Source organism: Falco naumanni, chromosome 3 (genome assembly GCF_017639655.2).
Source record: "Falco naumanni isolate bFalNau1 chromosome 3, bFalNau1.pat, whole genome shotgun sequence".
NCBI classification, from domain to species: domain Eukaryota; kingdom Metazoa; phylum Chordata; class Aves; order Falconiformes; family Falconidae; genus Falco; species Falco naumanni.
Window position 1 is genome coordinate 96,385,844 of NC_054056.1, and position 19,044 is coordinate 96,404,887.

A 19,044-nucleotide genomic window follows, 5' to 3' on the forward strand; every position below is an offset into this window, starting at 1 on the left:
CAGTTGTAAATTTTGTCCTTCAGAACAGCAGCCACAGGTTGTAATTGAAGATACAACCATAAATGTTCATGCTCTTTGTCAAATCTTTTTAACTGTAAAGGAAAAGAAAAGCCACAGAACTGCATTTCTTGTGAGCAGAATGGTTCTTAGCTTCTACCCCCACTCCCCCCACGCCCCTGAACGATCCAGTAAACAGTCCTTATTAAAAGGGATCAAGTAAGGCCAAGTGTTAAAGAAAAGCAGCCTTTAAAGATGCCATTTGGTACTAAGCTAATGCACGCTTTGGTAAGTGTCTTTTCAGTGCAGCTTCAGGCACTTTATGTGTATCTGTATCATCAGCTGTATAAAACTACTATTATTGTTAGCTCAGATAGTGGTTATGTGGGAGAAGAGACTGTTCTCATCAACACAGATATCAAAGATAAGGAAGGGGGAAAAAATAAGCATTTAACATTGTAAATCTGAAATACAGTCATACTTTGTTCACGGCAGGTAACATAATGTCTCCTTGAGAAAACTGGGTGAGTCAGGCAGTTTATTACTGTTTTCTAGTAAAGCTGCTTTAATTGATAGCCATATTTTGAAAGGGAAAATTTGTTCTTTTGGGATTGTTTGTACACTTTCTTTTTAGTATTTTGTTTGCTGGTTATGCAAAGACTCAGATTTCCATGTAAGCAGTCTGCAGTTTGTTTATTGTCGTATGTTAAAACACTTTGCCCCTTATAGTTTTCTGCTGACTCCTTGCTGTGATAGTTTGATCATTATTAGAGAAATCAAATGTTCTCTCCCTAGCACTGCAAGAGCTGTCTCAACTTGTTCAATGCCCTATTTTCCCTGAGTGCACCACATTTTCATTACAGAATCAGCCCACTGAACATCTGAAAATTTAACTTAGAGAAGTACAATGGCATTAGTTAAGATATTTCATATGTTTTATATAAGTAAAAGCATGAAAGGGGAAAAAAAAGATTTCTGAGAAATGTAAATTACTAAAGTACAACAATCAATCGCATGCTGCTTTGCTGTAAGTAATCAAGGGGCTCACAATATCATTTGACTGCTAACTAATGGAAGGAGAATTTGTTGCACTTACGGGTAACTGTTCACTGAAAAATCACTTTTTTCCTCCCTCCTAAAAACATTATTGCAACCTGTAAAAGGGAGTAAATGTAAAAAGCAGTATCTCAGGTAAGGTTGGGTGTGGTTGAGTGTCTGTAAGTATGAAAGAAATAAAGAAAAGCAACATCTGAAAATGGTTTGGAGATCATCCCTATGGGTCTATTTGCACTTAACCTTAGACTAATATTTGGATTTTCTTCTTGAAGCATGAGTTCTGGAAAAGAAAAGGCAAAGATCTTAAAAACAAACCACTTTGAAACACAGGAGATCAGTTTGGAGACGCTGATATTAAAGAAATCCAAGTCGCTGCATTATATATGTGGATGGCAAGAAAATACTTTTTTATGGAGTGCCTTTTGGCTCACAGCAGGGCTGACTGGTCAGCATGGTAACACTTTAATTGCCTCAGAACTTCCGCAATATTCTGTTTGACGCTAAGTCTAAAAATGTTAGAAAAGCAGTTCATTTAAAGGGGAGTGACAAAGAACATTGTGGTACTAGCATCTCCTTATAATTTATGGTTTTGTTAAGGAAAAAAAATATTTTTGGGGAGGAGACAAAAATATTACTTTGCAATAAAAACAACCATGGCTGCTCTACTTTTGAATATTTATATGAATTTTTACCTCAAGTGATGCAAAATGCTTTTGTAAAATGCAAGAGGCATGGCAGACCACAAAATTGAGCAAGATTTTCCTATCTGCAATATGTCATGGCAATCTGCCCTCTTAAGGTCTAATTACCTCTTTCAGAAGACTTGGTAATTGTGCAAGCTGCACACAATTTCTGTTCTTCATTCTTTTTCTTTAGGGTAATAATGCTCTGATACTTGAAGAAGTGTCTTGCTGTCCAAACAAACTAAAAGCATTTAAACAGTCAAAACACTGCTGTGGATATCAAAGATGTCTAATAAATTGCGCTTCCCAGCACAGAATATCAGTGAGGCTAACCAGCCAGTGATGCTGGTTTGGTGACTGAGACACCTTTGTCCTGAGTCAGACCAGTTTACAAAATGGAAAGACAGCTTCCACAGCCAGACCATTTTGGTCATAGCGTGTCATGGGTAGCACTTATGTTTTGGTGAACGCAGATCATCACGTGGCACCTGAAATCCCTATTTATGTCACCATGAGAGGCTTACTCCCCTCTGCTGTTTCATTCAGTAAAAATCTTTTCTATGCATCTGCCAAAGCACTCATCCAGGCCCTACAGCACTGGCGACCTTGCTTGGCAGGCTTACGTGCAGTCCATGTAGGATGGGTGGAGAATGTTTATGGTACCAGCAAGTCTTGTGTCATCTGGCCTGAATAACCTTGGAAAGTGAATGCTATAGCCTGTGCTCCGTGGTGTCGTCACGTCTATTAGAAGTAATATTAAATACTATGTCTGTTGAGAAAGAGTGAATTGTAATGTGCTGTCTACAAGTTCTAATTGACCTTAACCTTTTTGATCACATAAGTAATCACTACATGCATAAAAACCATATAAAGCACACTTTATAAAATGAGATTGTTTGCTATCTTGTTTTCTACCTGCTGGCTTCAAAATGTAAAGGCAAAACACTAGTCTTCAAAGAAGTTAAGGAAAGGTCAAGAGTATTCAGTGTAAAAATTAATATACGTCTCATTTGAAAGAATACTGTCTTTCTGTGACTCACAAAACAAAATATATCTGATACTAAAATAATAATAGCTTGAAAGAAAATATTTAATGCCAGGAGTGGTGTTGGGTTTGATGTCTTTATGCAGAGAATGCTGAATACAAATTACATAGTAAAAAGCCTGGAAAGTTTATGGTGCTGAGGCTAAAAGAATTTTTTTAGTGGAGCATACCTTAATTTAAGAACTCCTTATTACATATAAATTGAAAATGTGCATCATATGAAAATAAGTGGTACAAATAAAATTATGGATATTTTTATTAAGGCTTGTGACAGTTGAATTTCATAAAAACAGTGAAGATACAATTCCCTTAAAAAATACAAAGTCGAACAGTCAAATAAGGAAGTATATACAAAACAGAATAATCATGTAGAGTATTTTTAATCCAGAGGACGTGGCAAGCATGGAGGATACTAAGAATTTGAAGTATTTGTAGGTGAGTAGATGTCATGCATCTACTAAATCACACCTGCAATGTCTGTATTTACCTTTGAAGCAAAATAATTTTATCAGAAAGGATTTCAGTATCAGGAAGCCAGGATGACTTCAGTACGCAGGAATCTGTTTAGATTATGAATTGTTTGGGCCACTGGTTTTTTTTTATATCTGTGTATTTTCACGAGCTGAGTACAATCTCAATGCAAAACAAACCCAAATTCTCTGTCTCCCTTCACTTTTTCTGGAAGTGTTAAAAACTGAAGTCAGGATAATGATGGTATTTATTAAAATACTTTATTCATTCTAATAATTCAGTATCTGATTCCTGTGGACTCCAGTAGGACCTGCGCGGGCTAGTTCTGTGCTGTCGCGACAGCTGCACTGTGCTGCCGAGCTGTCAGAAAGATGCTCTAAAAAAAAGGGGCCAGCACCCTCCACATTATCCCACACTGTCCCATCTGCAACAAGTGCATCAAGAGAGAAAATATAGTAGCAGGGTGAGGTAAAGGTGAGTAGAGGGTAAGGTAAAATGTAGCCTTCTACCAGTTCATACAGCTGGTAGTTGAACCAAACCATTAGAAAGTAAACCATAGTTTCTAGGCAGTTTCTCAAAGCGCTGAGCACCTGAGTGTTGGAAGCTTAAGTCACAAGTGAATGTAGCTGTTTGGCACAGTCCTTGGATTTCTCTCCATTTGGGCACAGAATGCATTTTTGGGGGAAAAAATGTGGTCATGCTCATACCATGCTTGGCCAAAGAAAGCAAAGTAACAACTGCTAGTGCTTTGTGCTGTGCATCAACAGTAAGAGTATCTCCCCTCTGACTGTGTTTTAAAATTATTTTAGCTCAATCTTGTAGATTTTGCAAGTAGGAATTTTGTAGCTTATTAGAGGACTCTGACACAGTTGTAAGACATTTGCAAGCAGATCTTGGGTGCTGCTGCTGCTGTCTTTTGGTAAAGTATCTATCTGTTTAGTAACTCACACATGAGTAGACCATTATACTTGATGATAGCTTGTTTCCAAATTCGTTTTTTGTTGTTTTTTTTGTTTTTTTTTTTTTTTTTTCCAAAATGAAATATTGATACCGGGTTACAGGCTTTTCTCAGTAACACTCTCTTCTGTAGGCCACTTAATCTCTCAGTTGTAAGTTCTTCCATTCCTGATAATAACTTTGCATGACAGTAAAACATTATTTTGGATTACAAAAAAAGTTAAAATATGATCTCTCTTCTCAAAATCCCTGAATTCTGAAGATTCAATTTAATTTTTGGAAACCAAAGAATCACTTATGTCTGCACGTGGAGGAGCAGTGCTGTGAAACTCCTGTGCCAGCTATTTGTATTAGGAGTGTGAAGCAGCATCTGCGGAGTCAGGGCGTGGGCAGGCTCCGCTCCCTGCCCGCCAGCAAGCTTGGCAGTGCAGCTGTGCCAGCACAGAGGGGTATTTGCGGTGATAAATCTGAAGCTGATGTAGGATATATTCTCTGCCCTTTCAGGGTCACAGTTTGCTTTTCAGGCCAGTCTACAGCCACTATAATGTACCCAGGATGTTTGACAAAATCTGTTAGCTGTCCTTCAGTTCTTTCTTTTTTCCACATCTGTTTTCCTTTGTGGAACACAACTTCAGAGCCCTTAATGCTTACACATTTGAGAATTCCTGACAGTCCAGTTGGAATCTTTTCCATACAGGGTCCTGACTTTAATACTGCATACCCTTTATGTTTACGACTCCTCTTTAAATAAAAGTACAACAGCACAGGTGGTGAGATTTCTAATTTTTTGGTAAGTCATCTGAGATGGAGAAGCCACGCTAACTTCCATTCACTTCAGGGGATAAAAACAGGGAGAGAAATGATGGCAAAGTAAAGCTTTTCTTCCTTTGTGCTTCAAGATCTGCAGCAACTGAGGTGTCTCATATCCCTCTGAGTCCCCAGACCTGTTCTTCTGAGCTTCCTCAGTCTATAGAGGTCACCCCCTTCACACCACAAACGACCCAAGGAAAGAACTTATGGAAGACTTCTCCTGGTTCCAAAGCAAGGGGATCAGGGCAGTGTCATGGGAAGTCCTAACATCAGAATGGCTGGGCAGGACGAGGTAAAAGTAATGTTGTGCTCACATCCAGCTTAGTGTCCTATTTCCCACAGTGGCCAGTGGCAGGTGGTAAATATGGCAGGACAAGTATGGAAAGATGTTTTGCTGATATTTCCTCTGAGCTTTAGGAGGTCTGTGGCATAGGGACTTCCAGAAACCAGAGTTTGTATCTGCATTCTTGTGCTTAATGCATCTTGCTGGACTTCGTATGATTTTTTCTGATTACTTTCTGAACCATTTATAGTTTTGGCATACACATCCTGTGGTAATGAATTCAGTGATTCAGTTATGTTGTGTAACAAAATGCTTCCTTTCCTTTAAATCATCTTAGTAATTCTATTAGGTGCCCCTACTTCTCTCACAATGAGAAACGGTGAATAGTTTTCCTCTGATTTGTTTTCTACTTACCTACATTGTGGGGGTTTTTTTCTACTTTCCTAGAGAGAAGCAGCTTGACGCCTTTGTTGCTCTTCTCAGTGCATTTTCTGGATACATTGCATCTTTTTTTCAGACAGGGTGACCAGCAATATAATCTATATTCATGGGTAGAATTTAAAGAGCAGTAACTATATTTTTCTAATAATTCATATTTATTTTGCCTTTCAGATGTCTGGTGACTGACATTTTCATGTATCTCTTTATTGGATGGTAATAGCTCATTTAAAGCTCATCACTGTGTGTATGTATAAACATAGTTATACACTCAGAGGAAAACTTGTCTTTACTCTGCATTTATCAACAGTGAATTTTACCTGCCATTTTGGTTATGATACTCATTATGAAAAAAAAATATTTTTTTTTCAGTAGATTTGACTTTTCCACATAATTTTGTATCATCAGGAAACTCCATCACATTCTTGTTCTTTCCTCTTAGCCTAATAAACCAGTAAGTTGAAGAGCATGAATCTCTGTTGGGCTGCACTGATAATCTTTCCTCCTGTGTTGTGAAATCTGACCTCTTGCTTACTGTACTTTAAAGGATATTAAATGACAAGTCCTCTAACCCCTCCAACACCTTCATTTCCTTGGTTGGGGACTTTGTAAAAAGCTTTCTGAAAATACAAGTACACTGCTATCAACTGATGATTCCTTCCCACATGCTTATTGACATCTTGAAAGAAAAGCTATAGATTAACAAACCAAGACTTAAACCTTTTGTTGATACATTGGTATTTAACTTACCCAGATGTTTTCTAATTCTGTTATTACAGTTTAATTTCTTCATGAAGTCTTGATAACACCAGAGGTCCTTTACTACCACAGAGTCCGTAAAAGCTTTCTGTGCAAAAAAAGGAAAGTTACTGGGGACCTAAAACAAGTCTAAAATATTAAAGTGTTTTGGTGTTTTGTTTTGTTTTTTTTCTTGTGGAAGTGATTTCAGGCTTTTAATAAAGATGGTATTTAATTACAGCAATTAAGAATCTGTCATCACTAGTGAACTTCAAAATGAACAGCTGTAATTTTGGTGCTTGAAGAGACAGAAGAGAAAGACCACTACAGTGTATTTAAATTTAAGATGAAATGAGTCTTTATAATCAACTAGTATTATGGTGGCTTACTAATAAAAATTGAGCAATTGCATTTAATGCAGAGTGAGACTTACTTATACAAACCTGGTTTCCTAGAACAGCATCAGCATCTCAGCACTTAACATCACTACCTTACTTCTGCAACAGTGCATCATGCACCCAGCCCAGCTGATTAGCTGAACTAATCGTTCAGACTTCTGGAACAAAAATGAGACAGTTGCAGTACACTACAGTTAGGGTACCATGCTACTAGAAAGCACACCTTTCTTCAGTAACCTTGAGCTATGCAGCTATGCCATACCCAATGCAGGACTTCAATATGAGGTTTGCAGGAACTTGAGAGGCCAGTTCGATCATGATACAAGTATCTGATTTTTTCCCTTTGTATTTAATAAGAAAACAGATCAAGGCTAGGCAAAAGGTTTTTATCTCTTCTATTCTTAGCATCACCCTTCCATTCACTGAGGCTTGTTGATCTTACTAAGGCTCATGGCTAAACCAGTAGGCTCTAGATATTTCCAACCTGGAACGAGTATAATTCATTAACATTAGGACTTATAGTCGGGAGAAATAAGCTTTTGACTTCTGCAAAACACAGCAACATGTTTCCTAGATGAGAAGCATGTCACCAGTGCTTCATGCTTAACCACTCAGGCAAATCACCAATTCTGAGTCTTGATCCTGAGGCACTGGAGTACAAAACCTTGACAGATAACCTTTAATCACGTATCATAATTGTGTTTCTTTGGGATTTTGTACATGATATATGTACACAATATTTCATCCTCAGATGAAATACGAGGAAGACAGTGAGATATGCTATTAAGTATTCTAAATGAAGGCTACAGAAGAGCCCATCTAAACAAATAGAAGGAAATTAATCAGAGGCAAATTGGACATGTAAAGCTGTGTATGTGCATAGGTTCTTAATGGTGTATACAGCATTGCAGCTAAATGCGGCTGAAGCAAGAGAGACAACATACTGCAAATATTTTCTGGGGAAAACTGGCAGTAATTGAAGTCAAGGTACTAAAATGTGTGAGAGAGAGAGATGCGAGAGTTGAGAGTTAAGCTGCTAAATCTTTGGGGGGGGGGGCGGGGACCTAGTGTGTATAGGATACAGTTTCTTCATTCAGAGATAATACAGTAATGGACAGCTTTCAAATGATTTAGCTAGCTGGAAACAATGTATTTGATTTTTGAGGATAAATTGTAGTAATTATCACCGAAAGGACAGAGTGAATAACGATCCACAGGTTTTTTACATGATGTTATGGGAGCAAATGACTCAAGCATATGCTTGTGATGTGGTGCCAGTGGGGGAGGGAAGGAGAGAGAGACCAGATGTTCCTTAAGAAGCAAGATTTAACAAGAAAGAAAAAGCAGGACTTCCTCCCAATAAGATCAACATACTCCTTCTTGGTTTTAATTCAAAAGAAAATTTCAGGAATGTCCTACACAGATTTAGATGGCTCAGGAAAAGGTATGTACAAAAGGCTTTCATACACTTACTTTACTTAAGGAATAGCAACCACAAAAACAGGTAGCAAAGAATGGAGCATAATTCCTGTTCTTTAATCCTTAATCCTAGAATGCACTGCCTAAATAGGAGCAAGTAAAATAGAAAATCAGTAATTCTGCTTGAGTAAAATCACAAGCAGCAGCAATGTTGCTATTACCCTTATTCTGGCTCCTGATAAATTCTGATTATATTTTTGACCCATTTATCTCAAAAATATCACTGCACTTCTCATGGTATTCCTGCTTAGAACTGGCATTACGTGGCTGCTCATCAGCTCTCCTTAAGTCTGCTTTTTCCATTAAAAGGATCCTTGTATCTATAGATATCTTCATGTCTAAAGGTTGCAACTAAAACTCATAGCCCAGAACTAAAAGCCATGCCATTTTATGAATTGGAAACTAATCTGGTGCCAACTGAATATAACATGTGACTGTTGGTTATGTCTGCAAACAGACAGGACCTGTTCATTATATAGTCACTTCAGTGATTATTAATGTGATGAGCTTTTGCCCCCAAGACAGGACTATGGCTTTCTAAAGTATGTGAATCTTGCCATAAATAGGAGGAATACAGCTGGTCATGAGGTGGCAAGATATTGATCACAAAGCAGATATTTTTTGTGTTAGTGACCTGAATCAATGCTTTGATTTGAAATCTCAGTTGTGTTATGATTGCTTGGTCTTCAGAAATGATGTACCACAGAAGTGAGCTTTTAATAACTCTGGCCTACCAGAGGTACATTCTATTTTATTACAAACCAATCTGGCAATGTGAAAAGGTCTATTGTGATTTGGAATCTGGTTCTATTGTTTCTGAGGAAGTATTAGAAACCTCCTTTCAGATACAGTACATCAACATGATAAGCATTTAATGAGTGTTAAGGAAAGAATAGTAACAGTTATGCTGCAAAAAGGAAAGAAAAAAAAGATTAAGCCAAGACTGTCTGCCCAGGATTCAAATACCTGATGGATTTTCTGATGACTTTTTGTAAGCCATTATTTATCATTTGCATAATTTATGCCTCTGTGGAGGATGGGATTAGCTAGTAAATACTACTAATCTATTATACTGTCTGTTTTCTACGTTTAGTTTCTAAACACACGATGAAAGAACAGAAAACCAATGAGATGATTACATGAAGACGGAGACGTCTCTGTCTACTGAAAATTAACTTTGTTCAGCTAGTGTTATACCTAGTGAGCATCCTCAAACTGCACCCATGTTTGCATATGCATGCACATGCATGCGTACCCTTCAGGGTCCAAATAAATTTTTATAAAATTCCCTGAACAGAAAAGAATACTCTGTTTATAATAAGCCACTATTGACCAAATAAATATGAACTGAAGACCTGGAGGTCATTTCATGTTTATTTGATAAGGCAGTCTATATATAGAGCTGTGTAATTGCAGTTGAAACTAAAGTCCTGTCATAAACATGGAAAAGTCCCAGTACAATACGCATTTGTCCTCAAGGCCATATTTGAAAACTTCCGTGTTGATATCTTTGTTACTCTAACAAATGTTGACATGATATGTTATTGTAGAATGGACCATTTCAACATCTAAGCATAAATATTATATTCTGAGAAAATAAGAAAAATACAGGTTTATTTTTAGAACATATATTTTTGTAATGCTAATGCTGTCACTGCTTTTTGAAAAAAACTTGTAGCATAAACGAGAGTTTGGTAGTGACTATGGGATACAGTTTTTCAGAGAAGATGGTTAGCTGCAGTCAACAAAGGTTTTCACTTACCTGATTCTCTGAAAAATTCAGACCATATGCAGCTGAAATTTTGGCATGCTTTTGCAATCTGATCAAATTACTTTTCAGGATGAGGTTAAATGTATTTTATAGAGTAAAATACACTCCTTCACTTTACGCTCCTTCTATTGAGTTTCATATACCTAGTATGCATTTTTGTAACTAAAGTCCTATGTATGGCAGTACAGGACAGTTGTGAATCAATTAACTTTTTTTTTTTCTGGTTTCGCAATACCCTAGATTTGATTGTACTTTTTATTTGTATGGTGTTTCTATCTTTACTATCTAATATAAATTATAGTATGAAGATTCTTGAAATCTGCCTAGAAGAGCAAAAATTGCTTTCTCTTCAAAGGTGAAAAGGATTTGGTGGGTCATCCTAGAGTATACACAGTCTGACTTGGATTAGGTTACTTACCAACCTAACAAACAAAAATGTAACATTTATGTAACTACAGTCTGTATTGGAACAGAAAAACTACAACAGGTCAGATGTTGTAGTGGCATCTTACAGAAATTACTTGTCTTCTTGAAACATTTTATATTTGATAAGGCAAAACCTAAATACAATGAATGTTATGGGACTTAAATATTACAAAATTACATCTAAGGAGCAGTACTTAGGTTCACATGTTTTGATGCTTAAATGCATTGTAGGGGGAGGCTAAGATGCTCAAGGTCCAAATGTTCTCCTCAGCCTGGAGAGACCTAATGTCTAGTTGTGGTACCTTTATTTTATACAGCTTGTACAAAAGGAGATGAAAGATTTATTGAGCCTGACTTGAAATACTAATAAAGTAGAAGTTTGTTTCAGTCTTCTACTGAGACAGCAACTCCCCTAAAAGAGACGCTGTAATGGTTTTCTGTCTTTGTTGGTGTTATTTCAGGAACAATCAGATACTAAACATAACCTATACTTGAAGTATCACAGTCCAGAACCAAGGACTGCCAAAGTCCGTCGTTGCTCACGTTTATTCTGTCTTGTCCCTTCAATGTGACATTTTCCACTGAACAGTGAAGAGCATCAATAGTCAAGGTGGCAACTGGCCCCCATTTCGTTCTGATCTTACAGGGAGCTGGTTAGTAAAAACATAATTATATGCCTACCTGCTGAAGTCTGAAATTCCAGGTTTACCACTTCTGAGGCTAGTATGCAGATGATAGCTTCCTTCTTGTCAACTGTCTAATCTGAAAAGAGTTTGTGGTATTGTGAAAACTATATGGACAGACACACCTAACCCACAGTTCTCTGCAAAGAATCTGTTTTAAACACACATTTTACTAAGTGTCACCTGCTGGTTATTTTCAACTTCTCCCAAATTTACAGTGACACTAAATTGTCCTTTGTAACTATTTGGACCTTCTTAATCACAAAAATAGATCTGTGCAACCATTATTAGTTCTAGAACTGTGTACTTCCATACTTCATCATTCAAATTAGTGAGCTCATAGGGAAATATGCCTGAGAATGTGGGAGTTCTGCATGCCTCAGCTCTAGTCTCTCCTTTAGGGACTGCATGTGCATTCTGTATTGTATTTAATTTTTACTGAAACAGCGTTGGAAACAGACTGCAGTCTGTTTTTCTGTGTCTTAAGAGTTTAGATTTTTCAATAGAAAAAATCCTGAATTATTTTACCTTACTAAAAATAGGTTTCATTAAAAATTAAGAGAGAGGCTAGGCTTTTATGCATGTTCTAATTCAAATCCCTATTTTAGACACTTATTATAGGTTTTGCAACCATATAAATGGTAGGGTCTTGACCAGACATGGTAATTTAGACTACATAACAAAGGCATACAGCATCCTCATAGCATCACATGAGAGTCGGTGCCTCCAGGAGTAAGGAAGCTTAAATGAGGCATTTGGTTCAAGCTTTAAAAATTACATGCTTGTGTATAGGTTGCGTATATATAAATGAACACTGACTGATTGCCAAATGGCTGACATCAAGATTTTCACCTCAGAAAGTATGTACAAACCTTGTTTCTCACAAAATAAAGTAATTTTGTGTTAATGCCTGGTGTACTTTTGCCTGCAGCTTGGTAGCAGTGGAAATTTGGCCAGATGAACTGCAAGGGGCCTATCTCCTGTACACCAGGCATGTGAGCTGTCCAAGAGCTAAGGAAGCTTGCACGGCATCTGCTGGCATTTTGCTTGGACTAGTTGCATCGATTTGCATTTATTTGCACAAGCAACAAATCCATCCCCCCAAAAATGACAGGTCACTACCAGTTGCTGGAGTGCTGTGGCAGTTGCTACCATTTGCTGTGTTTTTATCTTTTTTTTTTTTTTTCTCCTTTGAAATACTTGTATATATAATTCTGTGTTCAGACCTTGGAAATATTCTTTGCTCATTGTGTCCTTTTCGATTTGACTAAAACTGATCCCTATTTTTAGTTCCCTACGCCACCAGTTCTTTTAGGATGCAGCTCAAGCAGCTTTGTGTGTGCTCTGGTTTGGGACTTCGGGATCTAGCTACAAGACCAGGTTCTGCCTTTATTGACAGCAACGGATTAGCATAATGTGTTATTAAGTGTTGCATCATAAAGGCCTACAGACATTTCTGTAGCTACTATAGGTATTTTTGAGAGTAATAGTGATACGAAGGCATCTCTCCTTGTGCCACAGTTTCACGATCACTTTGAGCTGACATACACGGGCACTGAAGACCGAGAGGCTGGCTTGAAACTTCCTCCCTCCCTTTCCTCTCTGCCAGCCGTTTCAGCTCTTCCACTGTTTTGCAACTTGTGCTTCCACAAGTGTTTACACACAACGCAACCAGTTCTGAAGACCTAACTGGGGATAATATTAACTCCAGAAAAAAACAAATACATTTAGTTAGTTTTGACTAAACTAAAAGATACTTTTAAATGGATCAGCAATACTGCACAGTTCATTCACTTGCCAAATGAATGCTCGTGCTCATACTGGTAGCACAGCAACCAGCAGAAGCAATTAAGAGCAGGCAGGACCAGCTCCTTCTTTTGAAAGGCCAGTTTTAAGTGACTGAGTTACAGAGATATGCTTCCTACGCTGATACCACAGGCCAGAAAATAAACCCAGGAGAGTTTCTTGTTGCACATTCATAGATCAAATACAAACTTATTAGCCGACCTCAGCGAAATACTGGTTGTTTCTAGACATTGAGGACATAGAGGCAGTATGATCAAGTTTCTGTAAAGATGTTCAAGATCAATAGAAGTGTAAAAAATATTGATCAAGAAAAACTGTAGAACATATTTATCTTGGTTTAGTTTTATGACAAAAGGGACACACATTGCTTCTGTACGTAGTGTTTATGTTACTCCTACCAATCAAAAAGCTAAGGAATGCTGCAAAGCTTTTCAGATGGGAATGTGGGCTATAGGCTATACCAGGGGTCCTCAAACTTTTTAACCAGGGGGCCGGCGTGCGGATGCAGTGGCAGGCAGTCATCTGCGGCTGCTTGGTTTCCCCCCCAACCCCCAGCGGGGGGGGCTGGGAGGGTTCTGTAAATACCGGGGGCTGGATTGAGGACCCTGAGGGGCCGTTTGAGGACCCCTGGGCTATACTCTTAAATCCCAGTGTATTAGATTTTGTAAAAGACACAGATTTAAGCCAGGTCAGGTTTTGTACTAGAGATTGTTGTCAAAAATCTTGCTATCATAGGTATGGCACAACTAAGTTGAAACAGCATCTTAAAGCTCCTAATAGTATTACCGGTTGTTTGTGTTGAAGGTGCCGACTGAAGTAGTATAGTTTTGACTATATTCTTCACCATGTATTTCCTCAATGCCTTGAAATTTTGTCAGTGGTCAGTGAGTGTGACATATCTTAAAGAGTACTGTTACCTTTTTATGAGCACAGATACCTAAATCTTGTTTTCATAGTCAGAACAGTTCAGTTGAAGAATTTGTTCTTAGTAACAGCATTGCTAAATGGCTAAATGGATGCCTTTGAGTATGGGACATGATTTTCAGTACTGTGAAAATCACATTGCAATAATAGTTGATCATTTTATGATCATTTTATGATTTATAGGCTTCATTTAGCGTATTTGTGAACAAAGAAGATGAAAGCAGCTAAAATGTAATACATTCATAGTTATAAAAATATTTACCTTGAATACTTCATCAAAATATTGGCTGAATCTGTAATTCTATCACTGCAATATAATAATAAATGCTGCATAATATGGGTTTGGAAGAGAAAAAAACCCAACTATTTACAACCACCGAGGAAAAACATGCCATCAGTACAATAACTGATGATGGTGGCTAGAATTCTGGTGGATAAACCAGCTCGAAGTTTCAAAAGTGCCGAGCACCACAGCTGTAAAATCGTGCCTGATGCAAAGACATAGGTTAATTTTGCCTTAAAATAGAATCAACAGGGCAAAAGACCAACCATAACTTCTTCACAGCAGAAACATTGTAATGAAATGAAAACTAATTACAGTGTTTAGGGCAAGACAGATCTGGCAGGCAGAACAGTTTATAAACTAAACATGTAGTGGCACTTAAACAATGCAGTGACTCTGCAGTTTCTGAGTTGTTCGGTAGTCCTGGAACAGACAGATTACACATCCGTTTCTACTGGTGGGTTTTGGGGAGGGGGAAGGAGAGCTGATTTTGCTGAATTTTTTTTTAATGTTTCAGTGAGGAGGTTTTATTTGGAAAAAAAGGCTTGAACATCATTATCTCCTGAGCAGAGACTGATTTAAGTAGTAGAAAGGTTGATTTGAGTGTACCGTTTACATCAAGTAACCCTCAGAAATCAGCACTCCAAAATGCTGACGTTAAACTCTGATTTAATTGAGCAGCTGCTACAAGTGAATAGGAGTTGAGATAGCTCAGCGCTTTGTTCCTCTGTTCTGCATGTACACAATAGATTTGGCTCAACAAGAGCATTTTTTATTAAACAATGCTTTCATTTGCAGCTAGATGCAGCATATAATTGTATCACACTCTGATTACAATGTAAGCACATTAGCTTACAGTTCTGCGTTCTTAAGGTCTATGGCACAGGTAGCAGATACGATGATATGGCTGTTCTTCCAGCCTTAACACGTGCTGAACGCACATCATAAGGCAGGTCTTAATCGTGAGGTTCAATGCCTTAGATATCTCTCATTCTGTTAAAATGCTGGATCATGTTCTCACTGGTTTTATTTCTTCAAAGTTCCAAGAATTGTGAGGACAAAGAATGCCAGCGGTACAGATGAACACCACAAATCAAACCTCCTTTTCATAAAGAAACATTTGCATTTCCTAGTTAAATTTTGCTGGAAGACGAAAGTGACGTAGTAAGTTCAAAGGTTGAGTCAGGTATCAGCATCACGAAGGCTCAGAGGAGGACAGGGGACATGCCAGGTTGGCACAGCAAGGGCGGTGGTGTCCCAGATGGCAGGGAAGTCTGAGAGAGGAGTGAGCAAAAGCAGAACAGCAAAACCACAGTGCCACAGCTGGTCTTGTTTTACAGTTACGGTGGTAAAACATCTTCATAGCCACGACTGTGAGAAGATTTAAGAGATTGCTTTGACTCTTGATCTAAGTGATTCTTAGTAAAGGGAAGCCGAGACACGAAAGCTGGAAGTTTGCAGAAAGCTTCGCAGCACATGGTTGCAAACCTACGAGCTTTCACAAAACCCCAAACTTCATAAAGACGCACAGGTGGCCATGAGCCTGCCCGAGACTAAAAGGACGCCATGTCCTAAGCGTCCCGGCTACGGAGGCGGGAAGGAGACCCAGGCGCCCGCCGCTCCCGCTGGTTTCACCCTGCAGGGCCCGCAGCCCCCACAGCCGCCTGCGGCCGCGGGCAGGCCGCCTTGTGGCAGCGGGAGCAGCCTGGGAGCCCGCCGCCCCCTGCGCGTCCTGCGGCAGAACAAGGAGCCGCCGAAGGATGCGGGGCGCTGAGGCCGCTGCGGGAGGGCCGTGCAAGGCTTGAGGAGGCGCTGCCCCTCCGCCGGAGGGCCCCGCGCCCGCACCGCGCCGGCCCCGCCGCCTGCCCCGGCCCCCGCGGCCGCGGCCGTCACGGCCCGCTCCCCGCACGGCCCCCGGGTGGCGCCCGTCCGCGCCCAGCGCCGGCGGCGGCGCCGCGGCCCCTTTAAATGGAGGCGGGGCCGAGCCCCGAAGTTTGCACAAGTTGCGGAGCGGGGCCGGCGGCACTGTGGAGTTGTGTGTCCCGCGCCGCCATGGCCCCCCCCCGGCCGCTAGCAGCCCCCCGCCATGGACTACCTCACCAACTTCACCGGCAAGGGCGGCCGCCTCCTGCGCGGCACTGCCAGCCGCCTCTGGGGGGCCGTGCCCGGCGGCCTCCGCCAGGTCCGCTTCCAGGACGGCCGGAGCCGCGGGGCACCGGGCCCCGCCGAGCCGGCGCCAGGTACTGGCGGGGAAGGGGCCGAGGGAGTGGCGGCACTAGGGGCAGCGGCGGGGCAGGGGCCTTCCCGGGCATCGGGTTCGGCTTCTCGCCCGCTCTGAGCCTTCCTGGCGGGGAGCGAGCCGCGGGGGAAGCGGGAGCAGAAGCGGGAGGGGGTCCCCTCCCCAGCGGGGATCGGCCCGCCGTGCCCGGCCGTGGCAGGGAGACCCGCGGCGGGCTGCTCTCCTCCGCTGCCGGGGCGGCCCCGAGCGGAGGCCGAGCGAGGAGGCGGCGGTGGGCGAGGGGGGGGGCCGGTGCGTGGGCCACGGCCTGCCCCGCCGCGCTGCCGGGCGCCCGCCCTGCTGCCGAGCCTGCGGGAGCGGAGCTGCGCCCCGGGGGGGTTGCACCGGGGGACGGGTCTCATAACAAAAAACCAACCTTCGCTCTTGCCGCACGTCTTCCTGATTTCAGTGACAGTGCCACTACACTTGCTCTCATCACGCCCCACCCCCCTTCCCTGGTACTTTTACTGACCGGGGTGAGGGAGAGCAACAGGAGCACAAGGCCCTTGGTTCGAGGGCTCCCTTGTGTGCGGGGTGGTTCCTGCGCTCCTGGCGAACGGGCACTAGTGCTTTGGCAGTAGGTTTGGTGATGGTAAGGGCAGAAGCATGTACATCTGCCTTGCAGTGGTCAGACAGCTCAGTCAGGGGCCAGGGAGTGACTCAGTCCTGTGCCTGGGGGCCAGCGTGCTGCTGTTGTCACCCCCTTTCTTGATAATGCCCTTCGGCTCTAAGTATGGCTATTGTAACTTACTCACCTGGAGTGAGCACGCAGATTGGCAAGAAATACCATGAAAACTGGAGGGATGGACAGCAAATGTATGCAGGCTGTGTGTGCTGAAGAGGGCTGGGCAATAAGGACTCTAGGGAGGTAAAGGTCTTGACTGGAGGTTTAAAAACAAACCATGACACAACAGGTAAAAGCAGCATGGTCTAAGGACTGCTTGGAAAGAAGAAGACATATATATGGACTAACATTTGTGAAAAGGCTTTATAAAAGTTTGAAGAGCAGTATACAATGAATAGTAAATCTCCCTCCCACCCCCCCAATTTCAAGAAGCTCTGTGCTAAGTGGATGATCACGTGTTTTTCATAGTCTGTTGGGTTATGCTGAAGTCAGGCTTCCACTGAAAGGTAACGCTAAAGACCCATGAAGTCTCTTTGTTACTTCAGGTTATTTTGGAAGGGTAAAATAGTTGTTTTTATGAAGAGAAGTAAAATCTGCTGCTTACTATAGTAGGCAAGGCAATAGAAGTGTCCATACAGTCTGTCAGATGTAGATGATACTTCCTTGTGTGCCTTGGATCACAATTCCTAGACACAAAGCATAATAGGTCACCAGCTCTACTTACAGCGCCACTTTTTTTCTTCCGTGTCTGTCTCTCTGAAGACAATCAGGGAGAGGAAGAGACAATAGCTTGTTTTTCAGCAGTGAAATGAAGTACCTAAGTATCTTGTGTAAGGCCTTTACAAACTGTTAAAGGCTTGTTAAAAATTATTACTTACGCTGTTCTGCAGAAGCAAAATAGCAGTAAAACTCTTCAGTGTCTTTTAACCAATTACAAGGCCATGTGTTCAGCTATTAGTCTAAAGCATCTCCTGTAACACATGTGATTTCTTTGAGGGAAAAGCTTTCTTGACTGTTCTTCCCATCTTGCTCTGGGACAAAGGATGAACTTAGACTGCATTATAATGTTTTGGGGTTTCCCTAGCTTTGAGCAGGAAGTGTATTTCCTCAGATACTTTCATATTGTAATACTTAAAACTTGTGTTAATGAAAAGTGACTGCAGTTCTGGAATGTAGTGTGGGTTTCTGTGTGTATGGAGTTTGATGTGCCTTTTTGACAGGACAATGCTTAGGGTTTTCTCACCTAGGCAAAGCACAGTGTGCGAGGCAGTTAGACCTTGGCCCTTCCATGCTGTCTTTTCCTTTGCCTGGTTTCTGTCAGTTATGGGCAGAAACAAATTCTTGTGCCTGTAGAATTCTCCTGGCAAGCATTTTGCTGGCATTCACAAACCTCCTGTGCCCTGGTAATGGGTGCTGTGGAAGCTGTAACAATGATAACAATACTTCAGTTGAAATCCAACCTCTGTTTTAATTAGAGATGAGTCCCCTGACATTAACTTAAACTTTAATGGCAAATCCTGACTACTCCAAATGTTCAACTTCTGTGTGGTGTTCTGTATCCAGGCCTACCTGTTACTCTAGAATTTTATCCCTGCTGAAGACTTTCAGAAGGATCTTCTCAGTGTTCATTTCTTTGCATGGTTCAGTTGTGGCTATGCATTAATTCTGAATAGTTCTTCATAAGTACCTTAAAACCATGTTTCCAAATTTCTGAAACAAAACCCAAACTTTTCTGGTTTTAATTATTTTTAATTTGACTTCTATAATAATGCATCTCAATTTTATTCATGTAATATTAGTAAATGTACATTTACTGTTTTTTTACTTGGCTTACTGAGCAGCTGCTCTATAAGGTTTCCAAGTTCAGGGAGGCAAGTCTGTTCTATTGCTGTA

The 19,044-nt window shown here is 40.9% G+C and overlaps 1 protein-coding gene across 12 annotated transcripts in view; it reads left to right on the forward strand.

Annotated features, from left to right (window-relative positions):
* The window catches only part of OXR1 (oxidation resistance 1), a 285,831-nt gene that overhangs the window by 191,819 nt on the left and 74,968 nt on the right, over positions 1–19,044 (forward strand). The window contains exon 1 of one of the 12 annotated variants that reach the window (XM_040586191.1): positions 7,972–7,983. The exons of 8 other annotated variants lie outside the window; for them this stretch is intronic. Coding sequence is in view for 3 of the 4 variants with exons in the window: in XM_040586187.1 (XP_040442121.1) it covers positions 16,335–16,488 (154 nt within the window). In the remaining variant the exon portion in view is untranslated. Of the gene's footprint in view, positions 1–7,971; positions 7,984–8,271; positions 8,321–16,247; positions 16,489–19,044 lie in introns of those variants that run through there. 3 more of the 12 variants (XM_040586189.1, XM_040586187.1, XM_040586197.1) reach the window with 3 other exon arrangements.